The sequence below is a fragment of the Lontra canadensis genome, unplaced genomic scaffold (genome assembly GCF_010015895.1).
Source record: "Lontra canadensis isolate GAN:19392208 unplaced genomic scaffold, GSC_riverotter_1.0 scaffold3, whole genome shotgun sequence".
Classification (NCBI taxonomy): Eukaryota; Metazoa; Chordata; class Mammalia; order Carnivora; family Mustelidae; genus Lontra; species Lontra canadensis.
Window position 1 is genome coordinate 37064226 of NW_022630997.1, and position 23844 is coordinate 37088069.

The 23844-nt window shown below is 53.7% G+C and overlaps 1 protein-coding gene across 2 annotated transcripts in view; it reads right to left on the bottom strand.

Moving 5' to 3' along the window:
• Positions 1-23381, bottom strand: part of ANXA11 (annexin A11) — a 37037-nt gene extending 13656 nt beyond the window's left edge. The window contains exons 1-5 of one of the 2 annotated variants that reach the window (XM_032838849.1): positions 23189-23381; positions 22013-22107; positions 3291-3356; positions 1357-1469; positions 34-429 (exon numbers count right to left, since the gene is read on the bottom strand). In XM_032838849.1, coding sequence (XP_032694740.1) covers positions 34-429; positions 1357-1469; positions 3291-3345 — 564 coding nt within the window. In that variant the 5' untranslated portion in view covers positions 3346-3356; positions 22013-22107; positions 23189-23381. The remainder of the gene's footprint in view (positions 1-33; positions 430-1356; positions 1470-3290; positions 3357-22012; positions 22108-23188) is intronic. The other variant, XM_032838840.1, reaches the window with a different exon arrangement.
• Positions 23382-23844: the final 463 nt, after the last annotated feature.

Genomic DNA, 23844 nt, shown 5'->3' on the forward strand with positions numbered 1-23844 from the left:
CTGGACAAAGGGTGACCCAGGGCGGGCACTCACCTGGGACGGAGGCACAGCGGGGGTGACCATGCTCCCAGACCCCAGGTATCCTGGGTAGCTTGGCACTGGCTGCTGCTGCTGCCCAGAAGGTGGCATGGGCGGCTGCCCAGGGTAGGTCATCGGCGGCTGTCCGGGGTAGGGCCCCGGGGGCTGCTGGCCAGGGGGCGGCATGGGCTGGCCTGGCACAGGGGCCCCTGGGTAGGGCGGATAGGAAGGCATCCCGGAGGGCGGGTTTCCTCCAGGGGGCGGATACATTCCATACGGAGGAACAGCCTGCTGGGCGGAAGGTGGCTGCCCAAAACCCCCCGGGGGGATGGGAGGATAACCACCCCCAGGGGCCCCAGGGTACAGGTTTGGCACGTTGGCTCCTCCGAATGTCCCAGACATGTTGGATGCCTGAAAGTCCACAAAGCAAGCCTAAGATGAACGCCCCCACCCCATGGCCCCGCCGCTCACCCAGGAGCATGGCCACAGCCTGTCCATCCGTCCTTCCCTGATCTGAGCCCTCCAACACTGAGAGCTCAGAGGCCAACACCCCTGGCTTCTCGGCAAGGCCCAGCCTGACCACCCAGCTTGAAAACTACTGCCCCCTTCCCCTGTACCTGTACTCCTGAGCCCTGCATCTGCTCTTATGCCCAAGGCACCCGTATCTGCTCTAACGCCCCACAGTTTACTTATGGCGACTGGCTGTCTCCCCAAGAGCTTCAGGGCTCAGATTTTTGTTTGTTGTATCCACATACTCCTGGTGCCTAGAGTAAGCCAGGCACAAATGAGACTTGCACACGGGCTGTATGGTTGACACTGAGCAAGCATTTGTTTTTAGATTATAAAAATATATTTTTATAAGCCAATTAACAAATAAAAGTAGCCTATGCTACCAGGCACCCGGGCCTGAGCAGAACATTTATCCACATGTAGACACACACACATGCGCGCGCACATGCACGTGTACACTGGCACACGCATACCTACGCTCTCCTCCCTCCTGACCCTACACAGTGCTCCTACAAAAGTGTTCCATACATACTCTGTGAAGGCACTGCCCCATCCACTTCAGGGAGGAAAGAGACCCAAGAGACCAGGCAACCCAGTGCAGGCCCCTTCCCCCCAGTTTACAGATGGGACATCGTGAGCAGGGAGAGGCCCGACGAAAACCCTTCGTTCTAAGATGCAATCCAATACTTGGTGCCCACAGGCAGGCACACACACAGACACCTCTGAAGGCACACAAGCCAGCAGCCTTTTTCCCTCTGGCCATGCAGGTATTACCCCCTCCCCCGCCCCACATCCCAGGGGCAGCCCCAGCAGGAGGGCTGGACTCACCATTCCCGAGAGGTAGTCCTGGTTGAACTGCCCTGCGTAGTTGGCCATGTTATCCAGCCCGATCGGGGGCATGCTGGGCGGGGGGTAGCCAGCACCTCCCCAGGCACCGCCACCTGGAAGCAACACCAAGCCCTTCAGCAGCCTGGCAGCACCCCCAGCAGGGAAAGGCAGGGCAGCAAGCTCTCCAGTCGTCAGAAGGGGAGGCCAAAGCAAGGCCTCTAGGACAGCACTACAGACCCCACAGAAAACACTCAAGCAAGAAAGCGGAATGAAGCCCGCCGCCAGAAGAAAAGAAAAGAGGGAACATGCCCCTCCTTCCAGGGAGGAAGGTCGGGATCAGCAAACCCTCCCAAGACCTCTATGGGACTAAAAAGGTAGGAGGACCAAGGACAGAACTGCCCTCCTGGGCTCACCATCACGGAAAGGGAATACAGACATAAAAACAGGTCATTTGGGGTCACTGTGCTCAGCCCGTGACAGCGGTGAGCTCAGCGAGCACCGAGAACCCACGATGAAGGGAAAGCATGGCAGGGAAGGGTGGGTGTCCTGCCGACTGGGTTGCTGGCAGTGACAAGTCTGTGAAAGAAGGGAGAGCAGGACGACAGGGTGGAAGCAGACAGGGCTGGGTCACACAACAGACACCATCCTTACAAGGAGGGGTGGGCAGTTGGGGAATAGCAGTAAAAAGTCCTGAACCCAGAGGGACCCAGTGTGTGCCTTGGGGCGAGGCGCTCAGCCCCTCTAGCTCAGCTTCCTCAGCTGACACGCAGGGATGATAATTAGTTTGCCTCAAACTGCCCAGATGAGGATGGAGACCTGATGCTTGTGCGGGGCTCCCATGCCACGGCCGGCCATTGTCGTGTGGCTCCCTGGCTTGTTAGATGCCTTACTGACCACGGCAGTGAACAGGCCCCGAGGGCCTCGAGTTCAGCTTTTCTAGGGCTCCAGGCCCCTGAGGATGGAGCCTGCCAGGAATCCCCGGCCTGCCCTCTCTTCGCCACTCGGCGTGGCGGGGGTGGCGGCATAGGACACCACGGCAGCATCGCTAGTGGCCGAGGACCAAACTTGAGGCCAGCGCCGGCACCCTTGGGCCGTGCCTTGTTCAGAGGGAAACGGCCCTGCTCAACCCAGTACGCCACGTGATGGTGGCCACGCCACCTCCCCGCTCCAGACTTGTTCTCCGCCTGCTGAAAGGGCAGAGTGGGCACAGATGGCCGGCAGGGTCATGGGTGCTCGGACTCCAGGGCCTCTGCTCTGGGGTAATGAACCTGCCCGCTGGTGTTGTGGGGTGAGGGCAGCTCAGGTTACCAGCCTGGAACGATGCCCTCATCTCCTCCCCTACCACGGGGACCCAGTGTCATTTCAGGAGGAACCTGGGAGGGGCCAGGGCCAGAGGAGCTGATTTTTGAGTATGAAGAGACATGCTTTGGTGGGGCCGGGCTCTGGCGGCCTGACGGCGGGTGCAGCCCCAGTGCAATCCGCCCGTAGCTTCTGGGGCTGCAGCACAGACAGCTGACCCATAGCAACAGCCTCCACTTCCTCCCCTGGCCAAAGGACCCTGCGGTTGATCACAGGGTGCCAGGGGCTTTACCTGTCTCACTAGTCTCAGGTGCAATCCAGGGAGAGAGAGATACGTGAAACCATTTGCGAAGGAGAGAAAAAGGGTTCTAGAGAGAAGCAGAGATCTGCCTTTTGCTACCAGCTGATAAAGCAAGAAACTGGGTCTTGGCCTCGTCCTGGCTTTCCAGAAGTGTTTCAAGTCCAGGCCTTTCTGGGTCCTTGGGTCCAGGATTTTCTCCACCCCCTCCCCATCCTGGCTGCGCCCTTGGGTTAGAAAGGAGATGACTGGAAAGCACTGTTCCCCTCTCCCTGTCCGCTCCTGCACACTGAGCAGAGAGGGCATTCCCTCCCCTGCCCGCCCCAGACCTTCCTACCTGGTGCAGCTGGGGGGTAGCCGCCCGTGGGCGGGGGATAACCTGGGTAGCTCATGGTTCAATCTGCAATGCAAGAGGGAAGCATGTTCAGGTTCTGTGGGGAGCTCCCACCAGTCTTGCCGAATCCCCCAACAGCCACAGGCCAGGCCCCTGCATGAGCAGGCCAGCCCAATGTACCTTCCACTGCTGGGCACCCAGCTAGAAACGGCGACTAGGGGCAGACTCGCGCCCGTGCCCACACGCAGCACCGCAGGGCTGGCTCACCACACGTGAGTGGCTGCGATTCCACAGACCCCTTTCCCGCCACGCTTCACTCCCAGCTCTGCTGACCTGCGTGTGGAGCTGCTCTCTAACCCCAGAGACGAGCACACACTGTCTCATTCTCAGGGGCCTGCTCTATTGGTCTTTATTTTCCTGTCTCTTCATCACCATCCAGTCAGAGCCCTGTCCCCTGGGCCCGGCCTAGAGACCCCAAGCTGTCCACGGTGGCCTCCAACGTGGATCTGCCCCAAGCTACAGTTCCTCCCTCTCTGACCTCTGGTTCATCAGGCACGGGAGTGTGGCAGCTCATTCCTAGAGACAAGAGACCTCAGGAGGGCACATGTGATCCGTATCTGGAACGAGGGCAAGTGAGGCAGTGGGAGCTCAGAAAGGTAAGTCACTTGCAGATCAGGAGTAGGGAAGGAGAAAGTCCTGGAACCCAGGGCTCTTGCCTGCTAGTGCTGGGTGGGACAGCTGCTCTCACAAAGTCCCTCTGTATATGGATCCCTCTGCCATGCCCCATGCCAGCTAAACTGCCCAGGAGGGGCACAGCCACTCAGACTGTCATGCAATCTACTTCCTGTTGCTGGTCAGTGGTTCAGTGGCTGCTGCAGTCCACAGCGGTGTCCAGGGATGGGTAAGGGTGTCAGGGGACCTGCAGGCCCCCTCAACCATTACTCCTGCTGACCCCAGGTGACCTGCTCCCCCCTGAACACTGGGCCCCAACCTAGCTCTCAAACTGCAATGTATGCATCAGAACCACCCCAAAGGGCTTGTTAAACACACACAGCTGGGCTCCACTGCAATTTGAGTCTGCAGAACCAGAACCTGCATTTCGAACTAATTCCCAGGTGATGCTGCTGGTGCGGGGACCCCACTTTGAGAACCACTGCTCTAGACACCATCACTCACCTACAGGATTCTGTGTGCCTTTCACAGCTACACTGGAGATCTGCACATGGTGTTTGCAAGGAGGCTGAAGGGCTTCCTTAGGTGCCACTGGTCCCCACAGGGCCCACAGGGATGATGGGCGTGGGGATGTTTTGGTCAGTGTGCCTAGAGGTGACTGTACCAAAAGTCTTTGGGTATCAAAGACCCCTTGCCACCCTTCTCCTCTACTCCCAGAGGAATGAAGCCAAAAAGCCCCACCCATAGCCGGGCGGGGGGGGAGTGGGGGGGGGGAGACAAGCCAAAAGCTGGGTACCACCCTGTTCCATACACCAAAACTAATCTCAGCCAGACCAGAGATTTAAATGTAAGAAGTGGCCCCGAACCCCAAAGATATAAAATTAAAGTTCTGCACAATAGGAAACAAATAAGGAAACCAACAGAAAGACAAGAGAAATAACAAACTTAAAAATGTTTTGCAATTATAACAAAACAAAACCAAAAAACCCAGTTACCAGTAGAGAAACACAAATGATGTAAACAGGCAATTCCAGAAAAGGATCAGAAGGCTTTATGCACACTAAGATGCTAGAACCGCCCATTACAAACACAGAGATGTCAACATGTAAAATGACCTGGTCTGAACCAGAAACTCCCCTTCTAGAAACGTATTTCCCGGGCACACTTACACATGTGTGAAGTGACAGGGACAGGGAGTGTGCTGGGGCTTCTGGGATAACAGCCCCCTAGCTAGCCATCGGCAGAGGCTGGTGCCGGGAATCAGAACAGATCCGCACAACGAACACTCGTAGCTATTTTACAGTTAGCCGGTTCTGTAACTGGGCATATGAAATGATCGCCATTCCTGATCAAGGTGTAAGCCGTGTGTTTACTAAGCTAACATTTTGTAAAAAAAAGATGTAAAACAGACACACTCGGTGGTTGTGAGCGTGCGCGTGCGCACACACACACACACACACACCCATCCCTGGAACGATAAACAAGAAGCTTGGTGACACTGGCTGCCTTTGGAAGGGAAAACTGGGGACAGACATGAAGGTTACTGTTCATATTTGCATTTTTTGGGCTACATGCGTGTACTGCCTATTAAAAAAACAACTTGAAAAAAAAGGCCCCATTCAGGTGGCGATTTCTGAGCTCCCTTGAGGCCACGGCTGTTCTTCCAAGATCCGAATACCTCACACAGGCTCTATTCAGGCCCAGGCCGCCCAGCTCAGCCGCTGAGGTTAGCAGCCCTACATAAACGCACCCTGGGACCCAGACCCAGAGGGTCCACCCATGTTTCTCCGCCTGGGACAGGACCACAGGGCAGGCCGCTCCCAGGGTAATGGCATGCATTCCCAGGAGGGCTTCCCAGACTTCCCAGCAAGAGTTAAAAGCTGTTCTTCCGCAGTAAGTCAGGTCTGACCCCACATCCAAGCAGCAAGCCTTCATCCCTGGGTCTTCCCCTCCTCCAGAGACCACTTCCAGACTGGCCCTCCTCCGAGAGCAGCTTCATCTCCACACCATCTCCTGTGTGCAGTACCATTCCCTTCCCTGTCTCGGAGCTCTCTTCAGAACCCAAGGCCCCAGCTATGGTCCCTGAAGCGCACAGGGCAGGACTGGACCATCGCCTCCCTCCTCCCTGGGTTGGGACACAGAGTGTTCTGGCCAAGGAGCCTTGATGCAGATCCTGTCCAACTCCTCCCGTGCCTTCTGCACACTGCTCAGCCTGCGGAGGTGACCGGACATTCCAGCGTCAAACATCTTCGTGCTCAGCTTTGTTCGGTAAGCATGACGTTTGCTTTCTTCCAAGTAACTGGTAGGAAAGGGGCCAAGGACAACACTCCAGAACTGTCAAGGCCAACCACGCCCCAGTCCGAGAGCAGCAGGTGCCGCGCCACACAGGCAGCACTCCGGTCTCTAACTCTTACCACGATGATGTTACACATTTCCCCACAACTTCATGATGGTGTAAAGAAGGCCCGTGTCCGATGAGGATTCGAACACACGGCCCATGCCCAGAGCCCCCGGGGTTTACCTGCCTGATAACCCCCAGGAGAACAGCCACGGCAGCTGGATGACCTGCGGCACCCTCAGGGTGCACGTCCCTGCCTGCCCCCAGTGCCTACCCAACCCGGGGGCTGTGGGGATTCAGCTCTCCGACTCACAATGTCTACCTGCTTTCCCCTTCCTCAACATGAAGAAATCCTCTCATCCTCCAGTCATTGGGGAACTTCCGCCACCAGCAGGGCCCGCTGTGCCACGTGAAATCGTTCCCGGCACTGTCCCCACTCGCAGGTGAGCTCAAGTGGGGCTTCTAAGAGGGGCTCCGCACCTTGCTCTCCCTGCGCCTGCCTGTCCAGCACTCGTTCTCCAACACAGAGAACACAGTTGAGTTACAATCCAGTAGATCGGCTCTCTCTTCGGTGTCCACAGGTTATCATCACACCTTCTGCACTGACCAAGGCTCTCCTCCTCCTGACCATCAGCAGCTCTGGCAGGCTGGGCAGATGCCCCATTATGCGGTGGCTCTGGTCTCCGGTCAGGACACTGACACGAGGACTCACTGGAGGGAGCGTGTGCCACACGGCAGGCAGCTGGCCTGACTTCCAGCACATAAAAGGGAAGGAGGGGTGGGTGGTGGCAGTGTTATGGCACCAGGATACAAAAGTGTCCTCCCCAGAAGGCCGGCGAGGGACCTGGGCGGGGACAGAGTGTGCAGCAGGCTGAGGCCTGGAAGCACCATGCGAGACCTCCCGACCCTCTGTGCCCAGCAGCAAACCAAGCAGGCCCAGGACTAGGGTGGTGGAGGCTGTTGTGGGATGGCCCCTCCACTGGCCTTCCCCGGCCTGGGGGCTGGAGCAGTCGTCTGTATATTCATCTTATAATATGAAATCCTCAATCTGTTTTGATACAACAATTTAAATATAGAGTTTAAGTCATGCAGCTCAGATGATTCTCTGCTGATACTTTTTTAAAAATAAAAGAAGCCAAACCACCAACTGGGAGAAAAAGTTTACAAAAGACACATCTGATCGAGGACTGTTATCCAAAACATAGAAAAGAACTCTCAAAAACTCAACAGTAAGAAAACAATCTAATTTAAAAAATGGGCAAAAGACCTGGACACCTCCCCGAAGAAGACACATGGATGGCTTCCGAGCACGTGAAAAGACGCTCACCATCAGACATCGTTAGGGGAACTGCAAATAAATAACGAGAGACCACCGCACACTCGTCAGAACGTTCAAAGTCCCAACCAGTGACAACACCAAATGCTGATGAGGGCGCGGAGCAACCAGAACTCTCGCTCACTGCTGCAGGGGATGCAACATGGGACCGGCCCTCTGAACAGAGTCTGATGGCTTCTTACAAGCCTAAACACATTCTTACCATATGGTCCAGCAGTCCTCGGTATTAACCTCAGTGAGCTGAAAACTGTCCATGCAAAACATGCACACAGATGTGTATGCGAAAGCAACTAAGAAGTCCTTAAGCAGGTGAATGGACAAATGCCAAGACGATGAGCTATTACTCAGCATTAGAAAGAAGTGCGCTGTCAATCCATGAAAAGACATGCGGGGAGCTGGAGTGCAAATGAGAAAAGACTGCGCACTGCCTGCTTCCAACTCTCAACAGTCTGGAACAGGTAAAACCGGTGGTAAAAAGATCAGCGGTTTCCAGGAATTATGGAGGAGGGAGGGACGAATGGGCAAAGCACACAGGATTTTTTTTTTTAGGCCAGTGAAACTATTCTGTATGATATTAAAATGGTGGGTACATTAGTCAAAACCCATGGAACACACTACACCAGACATGAACCTAAGGTGAACTATGGACTCTGGATGTGTCCGCACAGGTTCATCAATCACAACACACACACACCCCTACGGTAGGGGTGTTGACAATGGATACTGATGGTGTTGATAGTAATGTACTTTCCATACCATTTTGCTGTGACCCTAAAACTGCTCTAAAAAAATAAAAAAATAAAATTAAAGAATAAAATAAAAACATGAGAACACACTGCAGGGAAATTCACACACAACCAGAAAGGCACCAGAAAGTGAAAGCAAAGGTCCAACCCTCTACCCAAAGGTCATTACTGGCAGTTTCTAATGTGTAATTCAAGACCCCGCCCCACCAAAACACACACACAAATGCACGTGCATGTGTGTATATATATGGTTTATATTTGTGCATGTGTGTATACAACTGTTTTAAAGCAAGAGATTTATTTGCTTATCTGCAAACTCTCCTCGCTCCAGTACCAGGCTAGGTTTGGGCAGACTGGGGGTCATTAATGGGACACATCACTACCCTGCATTGCTCGCCCTCAGCCAGTCTGAGCAGCTCCTGGCCTCCATACACCGCCCTGGGAGTGCTGGGCATTCCTCCCCGGGTCACTGGGCTGGACAAAAGGAGGCAATGACCCAGACGGGGTGTGAATGAGGCCCAAAGCAGGACAGAAACGTCTACTTAAAGTAATCCAATTCCTTGGGGCACCTAGGTTAAACGTCCAACTCTTGATTTCAGCTCAGGTCAGGACCTCAGGGTCATGAGATGGAGCTCCGAGTCTGCCTCCACACTGGGCACCAGCCTGCTTAAGATTCTCTCCCCCTCTGCCCCTCCTCCACCTCTCATGCATCTTTTCTCTCTCTCTCTCTCTCTCAAAAAAAGCAATCCTCTTCTAAGAATCTCACGTGGAAAAGGATCCCAAACCAATGACCCAGTGCTGGGTCCAGTTCTCCACAGACCTTGCTATCCCATGGGTGTGAAGGGAGGGTTTGCCAGGGGGGTGGGGGTGGGGGTTCCTCCTCTCAGGGCTTGTCCTTCCTTTTCTATTTTAGGACTCTGAAAGGGGACACCCCTTTAGGTTTTTACCCCAATCTCAGGTTTACAGACTACCCAAATGTTCCCATTGGAAGGGACCTCGAAAGCTGTCTAATTTCCACCCCCCTTAGTTTTGCAGCTAAAATACACCAGGGACACAGTTTACTCAAATATACACACACTAGGGAGAGCATTCATGGTAGAACTCTACTCGATGCCTGCTTTCTCCTAACAGAGCCACGCTGCAACACCTGGGGCCGCTTCCATCTGAGCTAGGCTGGCTTATCTGGTGGTCCCAGACAGTCATGCCACAGGGGACCTACTGTAGGACCCCTCCTCCCAGGGCAGAAGTGAGTGCAGTAAATACACTTTGAACTAGGGTTTGCCAAGGCCATTCCTCATGGCCAGGAGGTTCCAGAGATCCTCAGGTGTCTAGGCTCACACCTGTTCCCTCGCCAGACACAGACAGAACTCTGCCACATACAGTCACTCAGAGCTGGCTCAGCAATAACCTGGGCCCCCAGCCCCAGCTTAGCACAAACGGGCAGCTTGATTTACAGCTCAGTGCTTCCTGAACTATATTCTTGGACACCAGCTTACTATCTTCCAAGTTGAGAACTCAGAGGGATGCAACTTAAAAGGAGAGAGAGATTAGTTGTCCAAAACTTTGGAAAATGCTGCCTACTGCATCTCCTCCCCAAAGTGCCCATTAATAACAGCATGGTAAAAGGCTCTGAGAAGTCCTGTAACAAAGGAGACTGCTTAACTTTATCCCCAGATTTCTCCAGCTAATTAGGAGATCGTAACAGTTAACATTTACTGACTAATATGTGCTAGGCACTCTGTTAAGTGTTTTACATGGAATTCAACTTTACAACAACTCTACAAAACAAACACTGAGATTATGATCCCCTATTAAGAGATAAGGAAACTGAGGTATGGAGAGATTATAGAACTCGCAGGTTACAGGTAGTAAATGACTGAGCCAAGACTCACACCCAGGCAACCCCGCTCCAAAGCCCGGGACTTTTACCCCCACGCTATACTCTACTTCCTCCTGGAGCTCACCCGCCCCAGAAACCAGTATCTCAGAAACTGAAAATCACCAGCTGATGGACTAGCCTGAGATTAGGAATCAGGATCTCAGGCCTCACTGGGACCCCAGGTACTTCATCAACAGCAGGATAGGTTGGTAGGAAGAACACGAACTCGGAAGCCAGACCGCACAGGTTCAAATCCCTGTCCTGCTCTTTACTAGGTGTGTGACCTTGGGCAGGTTACCTAAGCTTTCTGGGCCTCGGTTTCCCACATGTGTAAAATGGGGATAGCAACAGTTTAATATCAAATATATTCTCCTAATTTCACTTAACCTTTCATGATACCAGTTTCTCCAGTATAAAAGAGCAAACAGGAGGACTAGAAGCCCATTTGATAATACTCGGGATGAGAAACTGGGAGGCAGTGTGGGGAGAGGCTGGAGAACTGGGGAGTAATGCTAGCGGTGGGGGCAGAGGACGTGACAAGTAGAATCCTGCTGGCCAGTTCCTTCTCCCACACCAAACCCAGCTCTGGAAGAGCAGGTCCTGGGAATGGCTGTGTTGGATATTCCCCTCTCCCCAAGGGGGAATTCACCAACAGGAAACTGGCAAAGCTTTCTTTCTTTCCCTTCTGCGTGCCTGGGTGCCCAGTCCATGCCCCAGGAGTGGCAGGGGCCAGAGAAGCAGCGGCAAGAAGCAGACAGGGCAGGGGGAGGCCAGGTACGGGGAGAGAAGCGCCTCTGAAAAGGCCTCTTGGAGAAGATTCTGCCTGTGAGGAGGGACCCAGGGAAGCAGCTCCTGCGCCCCTGCACCTGCTGTCAGTACTTTGACCCCAGGTCCTCACCCTGATGGAAATCATGTTCCTTCCTCCCAGCTGCCTTTCTAGACCAGGTCCTTGGTGTTGAGAAGGGGAGCGGCGAGGCAGTGGTGACCACTTTCACACACCAGCTCGTGGTCTCCCTCCCACCCCTCCACAGCACAGCTCTCTCACAAACCTGGCTCCTTCCTGTTCATGGGAGCTTCCCTCTGACACCACACCAAATGGGCTTCCGGAAGGGTCGATGCTTAGTCACAGGCCAATCCCAATTTAGGATCTCTGAACAATGGAAAATGAAGGTGAACCCATACATGGTGTCAACACCGGTTCACACCCAATGCCAGAACGTGAGGAGGCCTTGGGGCTCGGTCCTGGCAGATGCCAAGGTTCTTGTGACAGACAGAGTGGCAGTGATAAGTCCAAGTTGTGGTCAGGTCCTAAGGAAACAACCCCCCACCCACCCAAAAAAGGGGAAACTGTGGTTGTGTTTCCAAGGGCAGTGCAGGCTGAGGAGAGACAGGTCTGCGTCTGCGCTTTACCACCTCCGCCTGGGGGTGACGGCTCCCGGCAACACCACCCGCACAGAGCGGCTGCTCCCAGGACGGCCCAGAAGCCAAGCAGGAGGATGTCAACCAGGCGCCGGGGGTGCCTGAGCCCAGCTGGCCGCCCAAAGGAACGATAAAGAAAATGCAGTGTAGAACACAGAACAGAATACTATTCAGCCTTAAAAAGGAAGGAGATTGCAACAGGTGCTTCGGCAGGGCTGAACGCAGGATGTTACGCTGAGAATTCAGCCCATCACGGACAAAAAAAACACCGTGTGAGTCCACTGCTGGGAGGTGCCTGGAGCAGCCCAATGAGGACAGAGAGGACTGTAGTGGTCAGGGGCGGGGAGGAGGGGGGTCTGGGGAGCTTCTGTTGGCCACACAACAGTGTCAACATCCTTAGTGCCTTGGAACTACACATTTTTTTAACAAAATGCTAAAATGGTAAATTTTATGTTATGTGTATTTTTAAAAAGATTTTATTTATTTATTTATTTATCAGAGAGAGAGCGCAGCAGCAGGGGAGCAGCAGGCAGAGGAAGAACTGGACTCTCTGCTGAGCAGAGAGCCGGATGTGGGGCTGGATCCCAGGACCCCAGGATCATGACCTGAGCCGAAGACAGACGCTTAACCGGCTGAGCCACCCGGGCGTCCCACGTTATGTGTTATTTTACCACCAAAATAAGTTGTATGATTCTAAGCCACTAAGTCTGTGGTGATTTGTTATGGCAACAATACAAAACTAACACAGACAGCAATCTCCTTCTTTCCAGACCTTTCTATGGTGTTCTCTTTGAAAAAGCCTCTGCTCTCCTTGTGTAAAAAGATCCAGGCACAAGTCTATGCAACTCAGGAGGCTTTCCCTGACAAGGGAAGGAATAAATCGGCTATTCCAACTGAGAAGGAAGGACCAGGTGCTCACCTTTTCTGCAGGTCTGGGAATAAAACTTCCATAAAGCTTTGCTCCCTGGTATTTTATCAGTCAACAAGAATCACCACGGCGAGGCTCAGGGCTGTGAGTGCTTCTGTGTGGCCCGGCCAGACACACCCCGCCAGCAATGCAAATGCTCTGGGGAGGGAAAAGGGTGGCAGTGTGCTCCACCCAGGCGGGACCAGCACACCCCGACCCGCCAGGACGGCGCAGCTGGGGCCCCAGAGCTCGCTCAGCCCTAGCCATGACTCAGTTCCTTCCTACCCACGCCACCTCGGCTCTCATTTCACAGATGGGGAAACTGACAACCAGAGAGGAGGAAGTGACATGCCCAGGTGACAGAGCAAGATCCTAAGAGGGCTGGCCCAGGACCCCGGCCTCCTGCCCCCCACCCCCAAATAAGAGGTCACTGTCCAAAAGACAGGATGCCAGCCAGTCACCGCATCTACAGGGGTCAGTCCCGGTTTTGTGGGGTCTGAACCTCATACGATTCTGGGGGTCTTCTTTCAGAAAATGAATACACATCATTGCTGGGACCCCTCCCTGGCAAGTAAGGTAGGGGGGAGGGGAGGGGAGGGTCTCCTGAAGTGGAAGCTTACATTCCATTATCTTCACAGTAATTCCACTTCTGGGCTCAGAGAGGAACCCAGGGCTGGGCTGGGCTAGGCTACCTGGGGAAAGAGGAAGAAAAAAACAAAGTCCTGGCCTGCCCCAGGCTTTCTTTCTGCCTGGGGACATAAACACAATAGAGCAGTTGCAGGAAGTTACCCACAAGGGGTTTAAGAGCCATTCCTAGGAAGAATGGAGATTATGGCAGAGAATCAGGAAATGCACCCTCTGGGAGAGGAAGGAGGGAGAAGAGTGTAGAGAACCAGCTTCTCTGATGGGTCTTGACCAACCTAAGGCTCTTCTGGGCGTCTTTCTCCCTCACTTATTAAATGGGTGAGCCTATGAGGGGTGTGTGGTTCTAGACTTGTGCTGCCCAGACCCTGGGGCTCCATAACATTTATTTCCTGGGGTGGGGGGAAGGCGAGTGGCTATAAAAGAGCTGGGCCTGACTTTTAAAAAAAGTTTTTTTAAAGGAAAAATAGGAGATCTGGCAACACAGGTCCTCTATTTCCTTGCGGTAGCACACAGCTAGGGAGGCAGCGACCATCCCTTCAGCCAGGTGTGCCTACTGCAGCAGCCCACCGTCCCAAGCTGCGCTATCCCTGCAGGCACCTGTACGTGTAGTCAAAGGGACAGGTGATGTCACCCAGGGCCCTGCCAGTCAAGAGGCAATGAGCCATATGAAAGCCAACAGCCCATCACAGATCCTCTCACAGTGAACTGGGGGAAGGGGGTGGCAGGGAGGGCTAGAACGGAAGGCAGCAGGGAGCGCCTGTTCAAACGGCTTTGGAGAAGCTCAGTCCCTTCGAACCCAGATACACGAGAGGCCCCCGGCCTCACCTAGAAGCCCCAAGAAACCTCTTCTTCAAATAACACTTACCAGCACCTTCCCGTCTAAGGGTGACAAAGTTCCCAGCCAACCTTGTGCTGCTGAAGTGGAAAGAGATCCCCATCAGAGCCTACAGTTCACAGTACAGAAGATTCTCTTTCGGATCTCGATCTCGGGCATGGGCTGACCCCCTGGGGGGATCCTAGGTTCTGCCACAGGGCCCTGGGCCAAGAGTTACACTGGGCCACGGCAAGCTGACAGCAGGTTCCCAGATAGGACTGCGGTTCACAGCCAGGATGTTATCCTGGCACTTTCTATCTTCAGGACTTTTGCTCAGTTGGTTCCTTCTAACCGGTCTGCTCTCCTTGGCTCCTTTACGCCTTCCTTAAGCCTATGTCAATTTTGGCCTTCCTTTAGCCAAGACAGAGCCCCACCTCCTTCAGGAAGCCCACCCTGATCTCTCTACCCCTAATGACTGCTCTTCCTGGAACTTATCAGCACTTGGCCTAATATCCTCTAGTAAATAAATGTTACTCCCCTCTTCCCAGTACCTATGGTCGAGACACGTATTACCTCATTATATATTGCCTCATTCATCTTCACAATGTTCCTACAAGATAGATAAGATCACCTCCAAGGGAACAGGGCTCAGAGATGATTCTTGGCAAGCCAGGGTCACACCAACTGACGCCAGAGCCAGAATTACTATTTCTTAGGCCTCTCAGTGCAAGAGGCAGAGCCTAAGCTGTAGGACAGGTCTCTCCTCCACCTGCCACTGGCTAGCAGAGGGCTGGGCACCACGACATGACACGACACGACATGACAGTGGACCTGATTCATCTCTTCCACATCCTGGGTGGTACATGTTCTGATGGCCTCTTTGGTCAGACCTTCGGGTGCACAGGCTCCAGGAATTCCGGGGGCAGAGAGGAGTCGTCATCAAGGACATTCTCTCCTCTCCCTCCCACACCAAGGCAGGACTGCAAGTGTTTCGAGGGTGTACAAACATCCCTAACTCTGCAAGGTAAGTGGCCTTACTCTCTGCAGGGACGCAGAGTCCCAGTGTCCCACCCTCATGGGGATCTGCCTCTCTCGGGAACAGTGCCATAAAGCCACAGAAACAAGCCAGAGAGCCCCAGGCAGACCCCCACCAATCCTGACTGTATTTTCCCTCGCACTGAACAAAAAGCCTGCACAAGGTGCTGTTAAACATTGAACTCCCCACCCACAGGCCGTGAACGAAGGCTTGCTGGAGCCTAAGTCAATCATTAGCCAGCCTGTGCCTCAGACTGTCCTCAGAGGGCTGGCACTGGGGCTAAGCAGTCAGGAGATGCTCCGAACAAGGCAGGCTGGGCAAGTAGCAACGGGGTAGCGTTTAAGCCTTACTGGAGGGCTGAACTTGAGCAAGCCAGTTCTGAAAGACACGTCCTAGAAATAAAAAGTCAATTCCCAGTGCCCTGGCATTGGATTACACAGGAATCCTAGAATACTGGACCTGGCAGTGGCCTTCGTGAAATCATCGGCTTCGACCAGCCTATTTTACTACGGTGGGGAGTGGAGGCCCAGAGAGCAGAAAGAATCTGCCTGACGTCCCAGGACGGGCTGGAGGCAGGACACAGACCAGAAGCATGTCTCTCGGCTTCTGGGCTGATGTACTCACAGCCCACACCAGCTCCCCTCCACTCAGCTCCCTTCTGGGTGCCAACCCCCTTTCCCCCAGGGCTGGATGGAGCTGGGGAAATGTTAAGACAAAATGAGGAAGGGACCCGACTCCTGGGGGCAGCCTAGAAGGAGCGAGAATCCTCAGTGCATCAGCGAGTGGTGGCAGCAGCTGCTGGCCTTCTGTGCACCAGCCACGGGGTCGGAGGTGGCCGTGCCCTGCACTGCCTGTGGGTTCACCATCGTCACCATCGCGACATACCATTCTGATCATGACAGACCATTCCCGCTTCCTAACCGAGGAGTACCAGCTTGGCCGATGGCAAGACTGGAGTTTCAAATTAAACACAGCAGTGGGTGGTGTCCCAGGAACTTCTGGTTGTCCCCTACGACCATCTGCCCCCTCTTACTTGTGGCACAGAACAACAACTGTTGCCTGGCACACGGTAGCCTCCAATAAGGACTAGTTTTCAAGCCTCCCTGGCAACCAGGCAGGGCATGGCCCTGCAAGCCAGCTGCCCTGAGCCACGCAGGTTAAGGGAAGGCCCTGGAGCAGTGCTATCTGGGACGGTCCCCACGCGGACGCAACAGCAAGGGTTGGCTGTCAAAAATGAAGATGCCCAGGCCTCATCCCAGACCTCCTAAATCAGAGCCGTTAAGGGCGAAGGGGTCACAAATCTGGGTTTTAACAAACCTTCCCAGTTAGTCTTAGATATGCTTATATTCGGAAACCGCAGCCCTAGAGAGTGCTGGGGGCAACTCCACACCAGGAGCCTGGTGCCAGGACGACCTCACAGAGCAGACATGGACCCCGGCCTCCAATTTCTGAAGAGAGAGGGGGGCTCCTCTCCTAATCCACAGCCAAAGCTGAATCGTAATGCAGGCAGGCGAGGGAAGAGGGATGATGAGAAACCTCCCCAAGTCAGCAGAAATCAGGACAGAAATAACACCCAGGTATAGTAAATAATAAACAGGAAACAAGATCCAAGGAATAAAATCAAGACTATCTGGTATGTGAATAGTCTGAATTTGGTATCAAAGACAGAAACCCCCAAATTCGGTTTGTTGTTACCACTGCCTTCTGCCATCCTCCCACACCCTGGTCATGTGCTGAGCACAAAAGACACTTTTTTTTTTTTTTTAAGGATTTATTTATTTGAGAGAGAGTGAGCACGGGGCAGGGGAGAGGGAGAGAGAGAATCTCAAGCAGGCTCCACGCTCACACTCAGCGTGGAGCCTGACGTGGGGCTCGATCCCATGACCCTGAGATCATGACCTGAGCCGAAATCAAGAGTCGGATGCTCAACCAACTGAGCTACCCAGGCCGTGGCCTAAGTCTTCATATTTGACATTTGGCCTTGGGACTTTTCTGTGTACCGACTGTTTTGTCATATCCCTTGTGGAATAGAGAAAGGCCGTGTGCTGTCACAAACCAGGAAGGAACAATGTAACTGCCAGTCAGAGCTGTCCCTGTCTTTGGACACAAAGGAAGGGACAAGAACCACAAAAGAAGAGAGGCAGTGCGGGGCCTGTCCCTGGAGCTTGCAGGCAAATCTTATTTTACCCATCCCTCCTAAGAAGCTGGCTATCCTAGTGACCACGGGGACCGGATTATTTCACGACAAGTGGGGTGCTAAGAAGCAGGTCCGGGAAACCAGAGGACCACATACTGTGCATAAGCCTGAACTGAAACAGGCCCTGGTGTAAAGCCCCGGGCCAATGCCTGCCTCTACGTTTCTGAGCCTTTCATTTACTGTCTTACAAAATGCACTTTTTATTTATTTTCGGTCTCTGAAGAAGAAAGGATTCTCCCAGACCTTTGGCAATATGGTCTCCTAAAACACATAACGTGGCAATGAAGGCCAAAGGCCAAAAGCATTAAAGTAAGCAACAAATGATGCAAAGTACAATCTGCACAGATCAGCTTCATAAACCTGTACACATCAAGCATGGACGTCTGGTCCCTGCATCGAGAATGAAGGTAAGTACTGCCTGACTTAACTGGAGATTATAGCGAGAATTTTGGGGACCTCTTGCAGAATTTGACAGACCAATATGCAAGGAAAGGCAAGCAAGCTCAAGTTAACAGATACATCTACAGTCTGTGACCCACCGGGAATACGTAACCTTTCCTGTCCATGAGAGCTTCAGGTATGGATCACGTCCTTGCCACAGAGAAAATCTGGATACGGCCCAGCGAGAAGAAATTGTGCTGATCACATTCACTAAACATAACCCAATAAAACCAGCAGTCGACCTTAAAATGTAATCATACTCCCCACAAAACCGGTTACTGGCTAAATACAGGATCCTGTCTTCTAAAACATCCTTGGATCAAGACAGATCTACACGACAGGGCAGCTGGCTGGAAGAGCGTGAGACTGTTGACCTCAGGATCATGAGTCTGAGCCCTATGTTGGGTGCAGAGACTGCTTAAATAAATAAATAAACGTAAAGAAATAAAAAAATCCCTGATCTATGTGGCGGCCATAAAGGAATGGAAAGGTGAGCCTTTCGAAGGCCAAGCAGCTAGGGTTGTACACACAAATATTGAACTTTATATGCTTTCTAAAGTTAAAAAACTAAAAAAATAAATGAACTAATTTAGAGATTAAAAGTTGAGCAACAAAATAAGCCAAAAGTAAGAAGGAATGAATAATGATAAAGGCTGAAATTAATGGCCAAGAACAGGAAAAAAAATGGAAAGGATACAAAAAATTATTATCCGTTTAGCAAATCCAGTTAGAATCCCATTCATAATATCTACTAAAGATGTATTACAAGGCCTGTAATTTGTCCCTGATTTGCAAAAGTTAGTATCATAAAAATGTCAACTCTTCCTTATGAATGAATACATTCGATGACATCCCAATCAGGGCCCTTCTGGTTGCTCATTCCAGCACTAGTTCAAATTCTAAAAATAGTCAATGGTCCCCATACCCATCAATTAAGGGGAGACTGTATAAACCACAGTCCCCCTGCACTATAGAACATTCCACAGTGGCTACTGACCCAGAACACGGCTCACCCAGGATTACTGCCCCTGATAAACTAATCAAAACCACCAGCTGAGGAATAAGGGCTGCAGCATTAAACCATTCTGTGAGAGAAGCCAACCTTTGCAGGGGCACCCGCGGGGCTCAGTTGGTTAAGTGTCTACCTTTGGCTCAGGTCATGATCCCAGGGTCCTGGGACGGATGGAGTCCCACATCAGGCTTCTTGCTCAACAAAGAGCCTACTTCTCCCTCTTCCTCTGCCCCCTCCCCGATCGCTCGCTCTCTGAAATGCATAAATAAGATCCTTAAAAAAGCAGCAGCAGCAGCAGCAGACCTTTACAGTGCCTGTGTCCATACGACACAGAAGAATTGGGGGGGGGGCCTGGACGGACGGCCACCCACACTGCTAATTTCTCAGGGTGGAATGGGAGGATGAGCTGAGAAACAGAAACGAACACCCCCTCGCTGCCGGCCTCCTCCAGCACCACCCAATGCCTCTCCTGCCTTTCAAAGCTCGTCTATACTCAGCACAGCCGAGCCAGACTCCTGCAACTCCTCTGCCCATTCATTCCCATCTGCCAGACTCGCAGCAAAACAGCCACAGCTAACGTGCTGCATATCCTCCTTATCACTTCCCACAGCAACAGCGGACACCCGTGGTCACTACCTCCAACTGAAGTGGACTCACCCTGGCTTCTATGATCTGACACTGTCCTGCTTTTCCTCTCCCCTCATGGACTGCTCTTTTTCTAGCTCCTTCCTGGGCTCAGGTTCCTTTACTCAGCTATTCAAGGTGAGTTCCTCAATCCCATCATGCCCTTTACAGCAGATAAATCTCGACAAAAATGTCTCTCCAGCCCAGAGTCCTCCTAAGCCCCAGACACACCGGCCTCCTCGGTACCCCAAAGGCACTTCAAGATGCTCCACGTCCGAAACTGAATTCAGGATCATGATCTTGGCCACCTTCCAGACCTGGTTCTCATCCAGTATGCCATGTCTCTGGGGAATCCAGGCAGACAACCTAGGGTGGGTTGGGTGGACTGTGCTTTTATGCACACAGCACAGGGCTGGGCAAACGGTAGGTACTCACAAAGTTGGTTCAACAGAAACATGCCTTGTCACCCACTTCCTAAAAATAGCTGTGACCTTTTAGGTAGCCACGGCAAGCTCACATCTGCTACTGCCAGCTGACCCCCCCCAACATAAACATATTTTTCCCCCTAGAGATGCCAGTCCCAGGCTTAATCTGCCACATGCTCCCCCCCCCCCACCAAGCCCCCCAGCTAACCCCCTCTGGGTTTCTCCTTTCCACCTTCATTCACATTCCTCTCAGCTCATGGTCCTCCCAGCCAGCCTACCCCCAAGCTCCAGGTGACAAAGGCTGGGGACACCAGACTTCCCTTGCAATTTCAGGAACAATTCTTCCCTTCTTTTCTGCTGAGTCTGTGGGACTTTCAGGAGCACAGCCCCTGGAAGACCAGACACTAAGGGATCACAGAGTCAGGCGCCAACCGTCTGCACACTCCATCCTGTCTCAAGTGTCCTTGCAGTAAAGCACCCAAGAGATCAACACCATCATGATCAAGCCCTGGCTGATCTTAAACCCCCTCCGCAAACATCTTCTCACCAGAATCTGCAAACAACCATATGAGGCAGGCATTTTACCATCTAGAACACTGGGACCTTGTGTGGCTCCACAACTTGTCCCAGTGACACAAAACGGAGAACTCTGTCTCCTGACTCCTCCACTGTTGCCCTCACCCACTACTTTCTTCTAACACCGTACTGGAGCCTCTGTTTGGGCCCTATGTACTGTTAGGATCCTCCAGAATACAAGCCACCAGGTGACATCAGACCTCTATTTTATTGGGTGGGGAGGGCGGGTAGGGAGGTGGGAGGGGGTCAGCGGGCCTACTGTGCTGTAGTTTCAGCATTATTAGAAAGCTTCACTGAATTTCAACAACTCCTTTTAAAAATGCAAATTCCCAACAAAGAAACTTCAGTTTCTTCACCTTTACAGGTGCCTAAGGGCTTTCCTATCTAGGATCACTCAAATTCCTGAGGCACCAGGGGGCAACGGCATCAGAATGTGCTGTAGAGAGAAGTCCAGAAAGACCTGAGTTGGCCTGCTTGGCTGTGACTGTGAAGCACACCAGCACACAAGACTCTTCCCTGAGTGCCCTACCACAGGATCAAGCACCAGGCACTGCCTCAGGCTTAGGGAGAGAGGAAAGGAGGAGGTGAATCCAAGAGGAGGGAAGGTGAACTCCAAAAAGGCTCTGGGTCCTCGGCACAGGTCCCCAGCACTCGACACAGATTTCCTTTCTACATTCACCTCCTGCCTACACCGGCTTTGCCTCTCTGTTCTGCAATGAATTCCCAAGAGCCCACACTAACCTATTCTGGCTGGATTCTTACTCCCGTCACTCCAAAGAACCCATCCTCCACGGAATCTTGGCCTTCTAGGTATAGCAATCCAAGACAGGTATCTGTCAGCCTTGCCCTAGCTCCATCTCAGGCTCTCTTTTGTTGCCTACCCAAACCGAGCCTTCAAGGTCTAAGATCAAGGAAAACCTTATTTCCCTGGCCTGCCTCTCACACTCGGCGAAATTCTGCTGAGCACATATATTAGGCAGAGCCCATCCTGGGTGCTGTGCAACCAAGGCACAAGTAAGAAACATGAGTAAGCCCCGCCCTCCAAAGACAAAGGATGGGGCAGGGATAAGACACGGGGCCACACAAATACTAAGCAAGGCGAATATGGAGAAGGGATGCCAAAGGAGTGGAGGAGGAGGGCAGCGTGGGCTCAGAGTATGTCTTGTCCCTTCCAGCTAGGAGTAGGCTCCTGGATGGTTCCCAGAAGGGTGGGGAATCATGGGCAGAGATGGGGAAGGAGGACATTCCAGGAGGGCAGAACAACATGAACTAAAACAGGAACTGACAGGAGAGCAATTCGATTTGAATGGACCTCCAGCTGCATGAAAGAAACAACAGCTATTATTACTGCATTATTATTGCTGACACTTGTGTCCTAGGCCCTGCCGTAAGCTTTACCCCATGTAGGTGACATTCACCTAGAGCACACAGGTATGGTCTAACAGTCACCAGCTCAGCGCTGCGCCTGGGCTGTACGGTTGTCACGTATTAACTCATTTAACCCTTACAATGCCCCCGTGAGGTAGGTATTATCACCCCACTTTACAGATGGGGAAACCAAGGCACAGAGACTTGTAAGAGACAAGACGGAGGGATGCAGGACCCGGAGGTACTGAGCACCCCATGCCAGGGAAACAGATTTCCCTAGCACCTCACCGGTGGGTCTTGCCAGGGACCACCTAGAAGCACAGGAGGGTGCCTTGATGGAAGGAGCACTGTTAATCCTCCTGGAATCCCCGACAATGGACTGAAGCTAGAAGGAATGAAGGAACATAATGAGGGCCATTTAGGAGTGAAGAAAGAGAACACACCCTGCTCGTCCACCTCCTGGACTCAGCCCTGCCCCCCCCTGCAAGCTTTTGTTCCGGTTGTGGGAGCTGCGAAGAAGCGCACCACTCCACGCTCAGGTCAAGGCAGCCAGAAGCAAAACGTGGGGTCGGGAGAGAGAGTAGCGTCGCTGGCTACCTTGGATACCCACAGCAAAGCAAGGTCACTGATGGGGGAAGCGGAGAGAAATGTCGCGGGGGGGGGGGGGGAGGGGCGGCAACTGTAACCTGCTTGGGCTAGAACTGGCCAGCTTAACTTCGCTCCTCGGAAGGGGAACTTCGCAACTGTCCTTTAAACCAATAAAGGGGGTTTCTGCCATTTTAAGCCTTCCACAGGCTACGTAGAGCTCAAGGGGAAAGGCAGGAAGGGTAAACACACAGGTGAACACAGCGCCGGGGTAGTTCCGCATTCTCTCAAAGGGGCCTTAACAAACAATCTCCAACACCAGCAGCTCCCAGGATTTGCATCTTCCCAGTTCAGGAGGAAAGTTCCTGAAGCCAGCCTCCTAGACGAGCCCTCCTTAGCACAAGCCGGAAGGGCACCTACACTCTCGAGAACTCCGCTGGGTCAGAGGGGCCCGGACCACGGGCCATCCCCATACCAGTTAGTCGCCTTCTGGTCGCAGGTTTATCTGGTCCCAAGTTCACCCAGTCGTCCCACGCCCACCCAGGAGCGGGTGAGGCCCCGGCCCCGGCCGCGCAGCACAGTCACGTGTCCCTGGGCACAGGGGCCGGCCTGCGCACCGCCCACCTCAAAGAGGGCAGCCCCTCTCGGCAGATCGAGCCAGGCAGCCTAGCCGACGACCCGTCGGGGGCCAGCCGACAACCCGACACCAACCCCCCCAACCGCCGTGCTGAGCAACCAGGAAGCCGCAGGGCAGGACCGGGACGGGAGCGGGCGCAGGGCAGTCTGGGGCTCACCGGCCCGGCCGCGGCGCTCTGCCACCATCCCGTCCCTTGCCGCCGCCCGGCCCCGTGCCTCCGGAGGGCCGGGGAGCCCTCACTTACCCGGCCGCTGGCCACTGATCACAAGGTTGGGGGCCGCGAGGGGCCCCGGGCAGCGGCAGCTGTCTCCGCGGGCGTCCCGGCCGCGGCGCCTCTGTTGGCCTGGAGCTCTGTCCCACTCCGGCTTTCGGGGCACTCGGGGCACTCCGGGCACTCGGGCACTCGGGAACCGCAACCGTCAGGGCGGGGTCGGAGGAGGAGCGCGCGGGGCGGAAAACCCTGCGGTGGCCCAGCGCGCCCGGGGCGGAGCAGCTCGCGCAGGGGACGGGGCGGGGTAAGGGGTGGGGTCGGAGCGCGGCCCCGCCCCCAGGTGATAGCCGGGAGGGCTAACGGGCGGAGAGCTGTCTTCTGGGGCGGGAGGGGGGGAAAATCGCCGGCCTTCTGGCTCTTTTGGGCTGGCAGGGGATTCTGCCAGCGCCGGGAGTTGGTGAGGAGCTTCCCCGCTCCGCCCGCCTCCTCCGTCGGTCGTGCCCGAGCCACGATCTCGGGGACGGCGTTCTCCAAGCCCCCTCCAGCCCTATGTACTTTTGTTAGCGACTCTCCTTCAGGTAAAGAACACTTTTCACGTTAAAAAGGTCACCCAACAGTATGGAAATAGAGGTGGGGGTGGGAAAGTAGCTTTACAGTGGAGAAACCCGACAAACTACCTTACCTTAGTC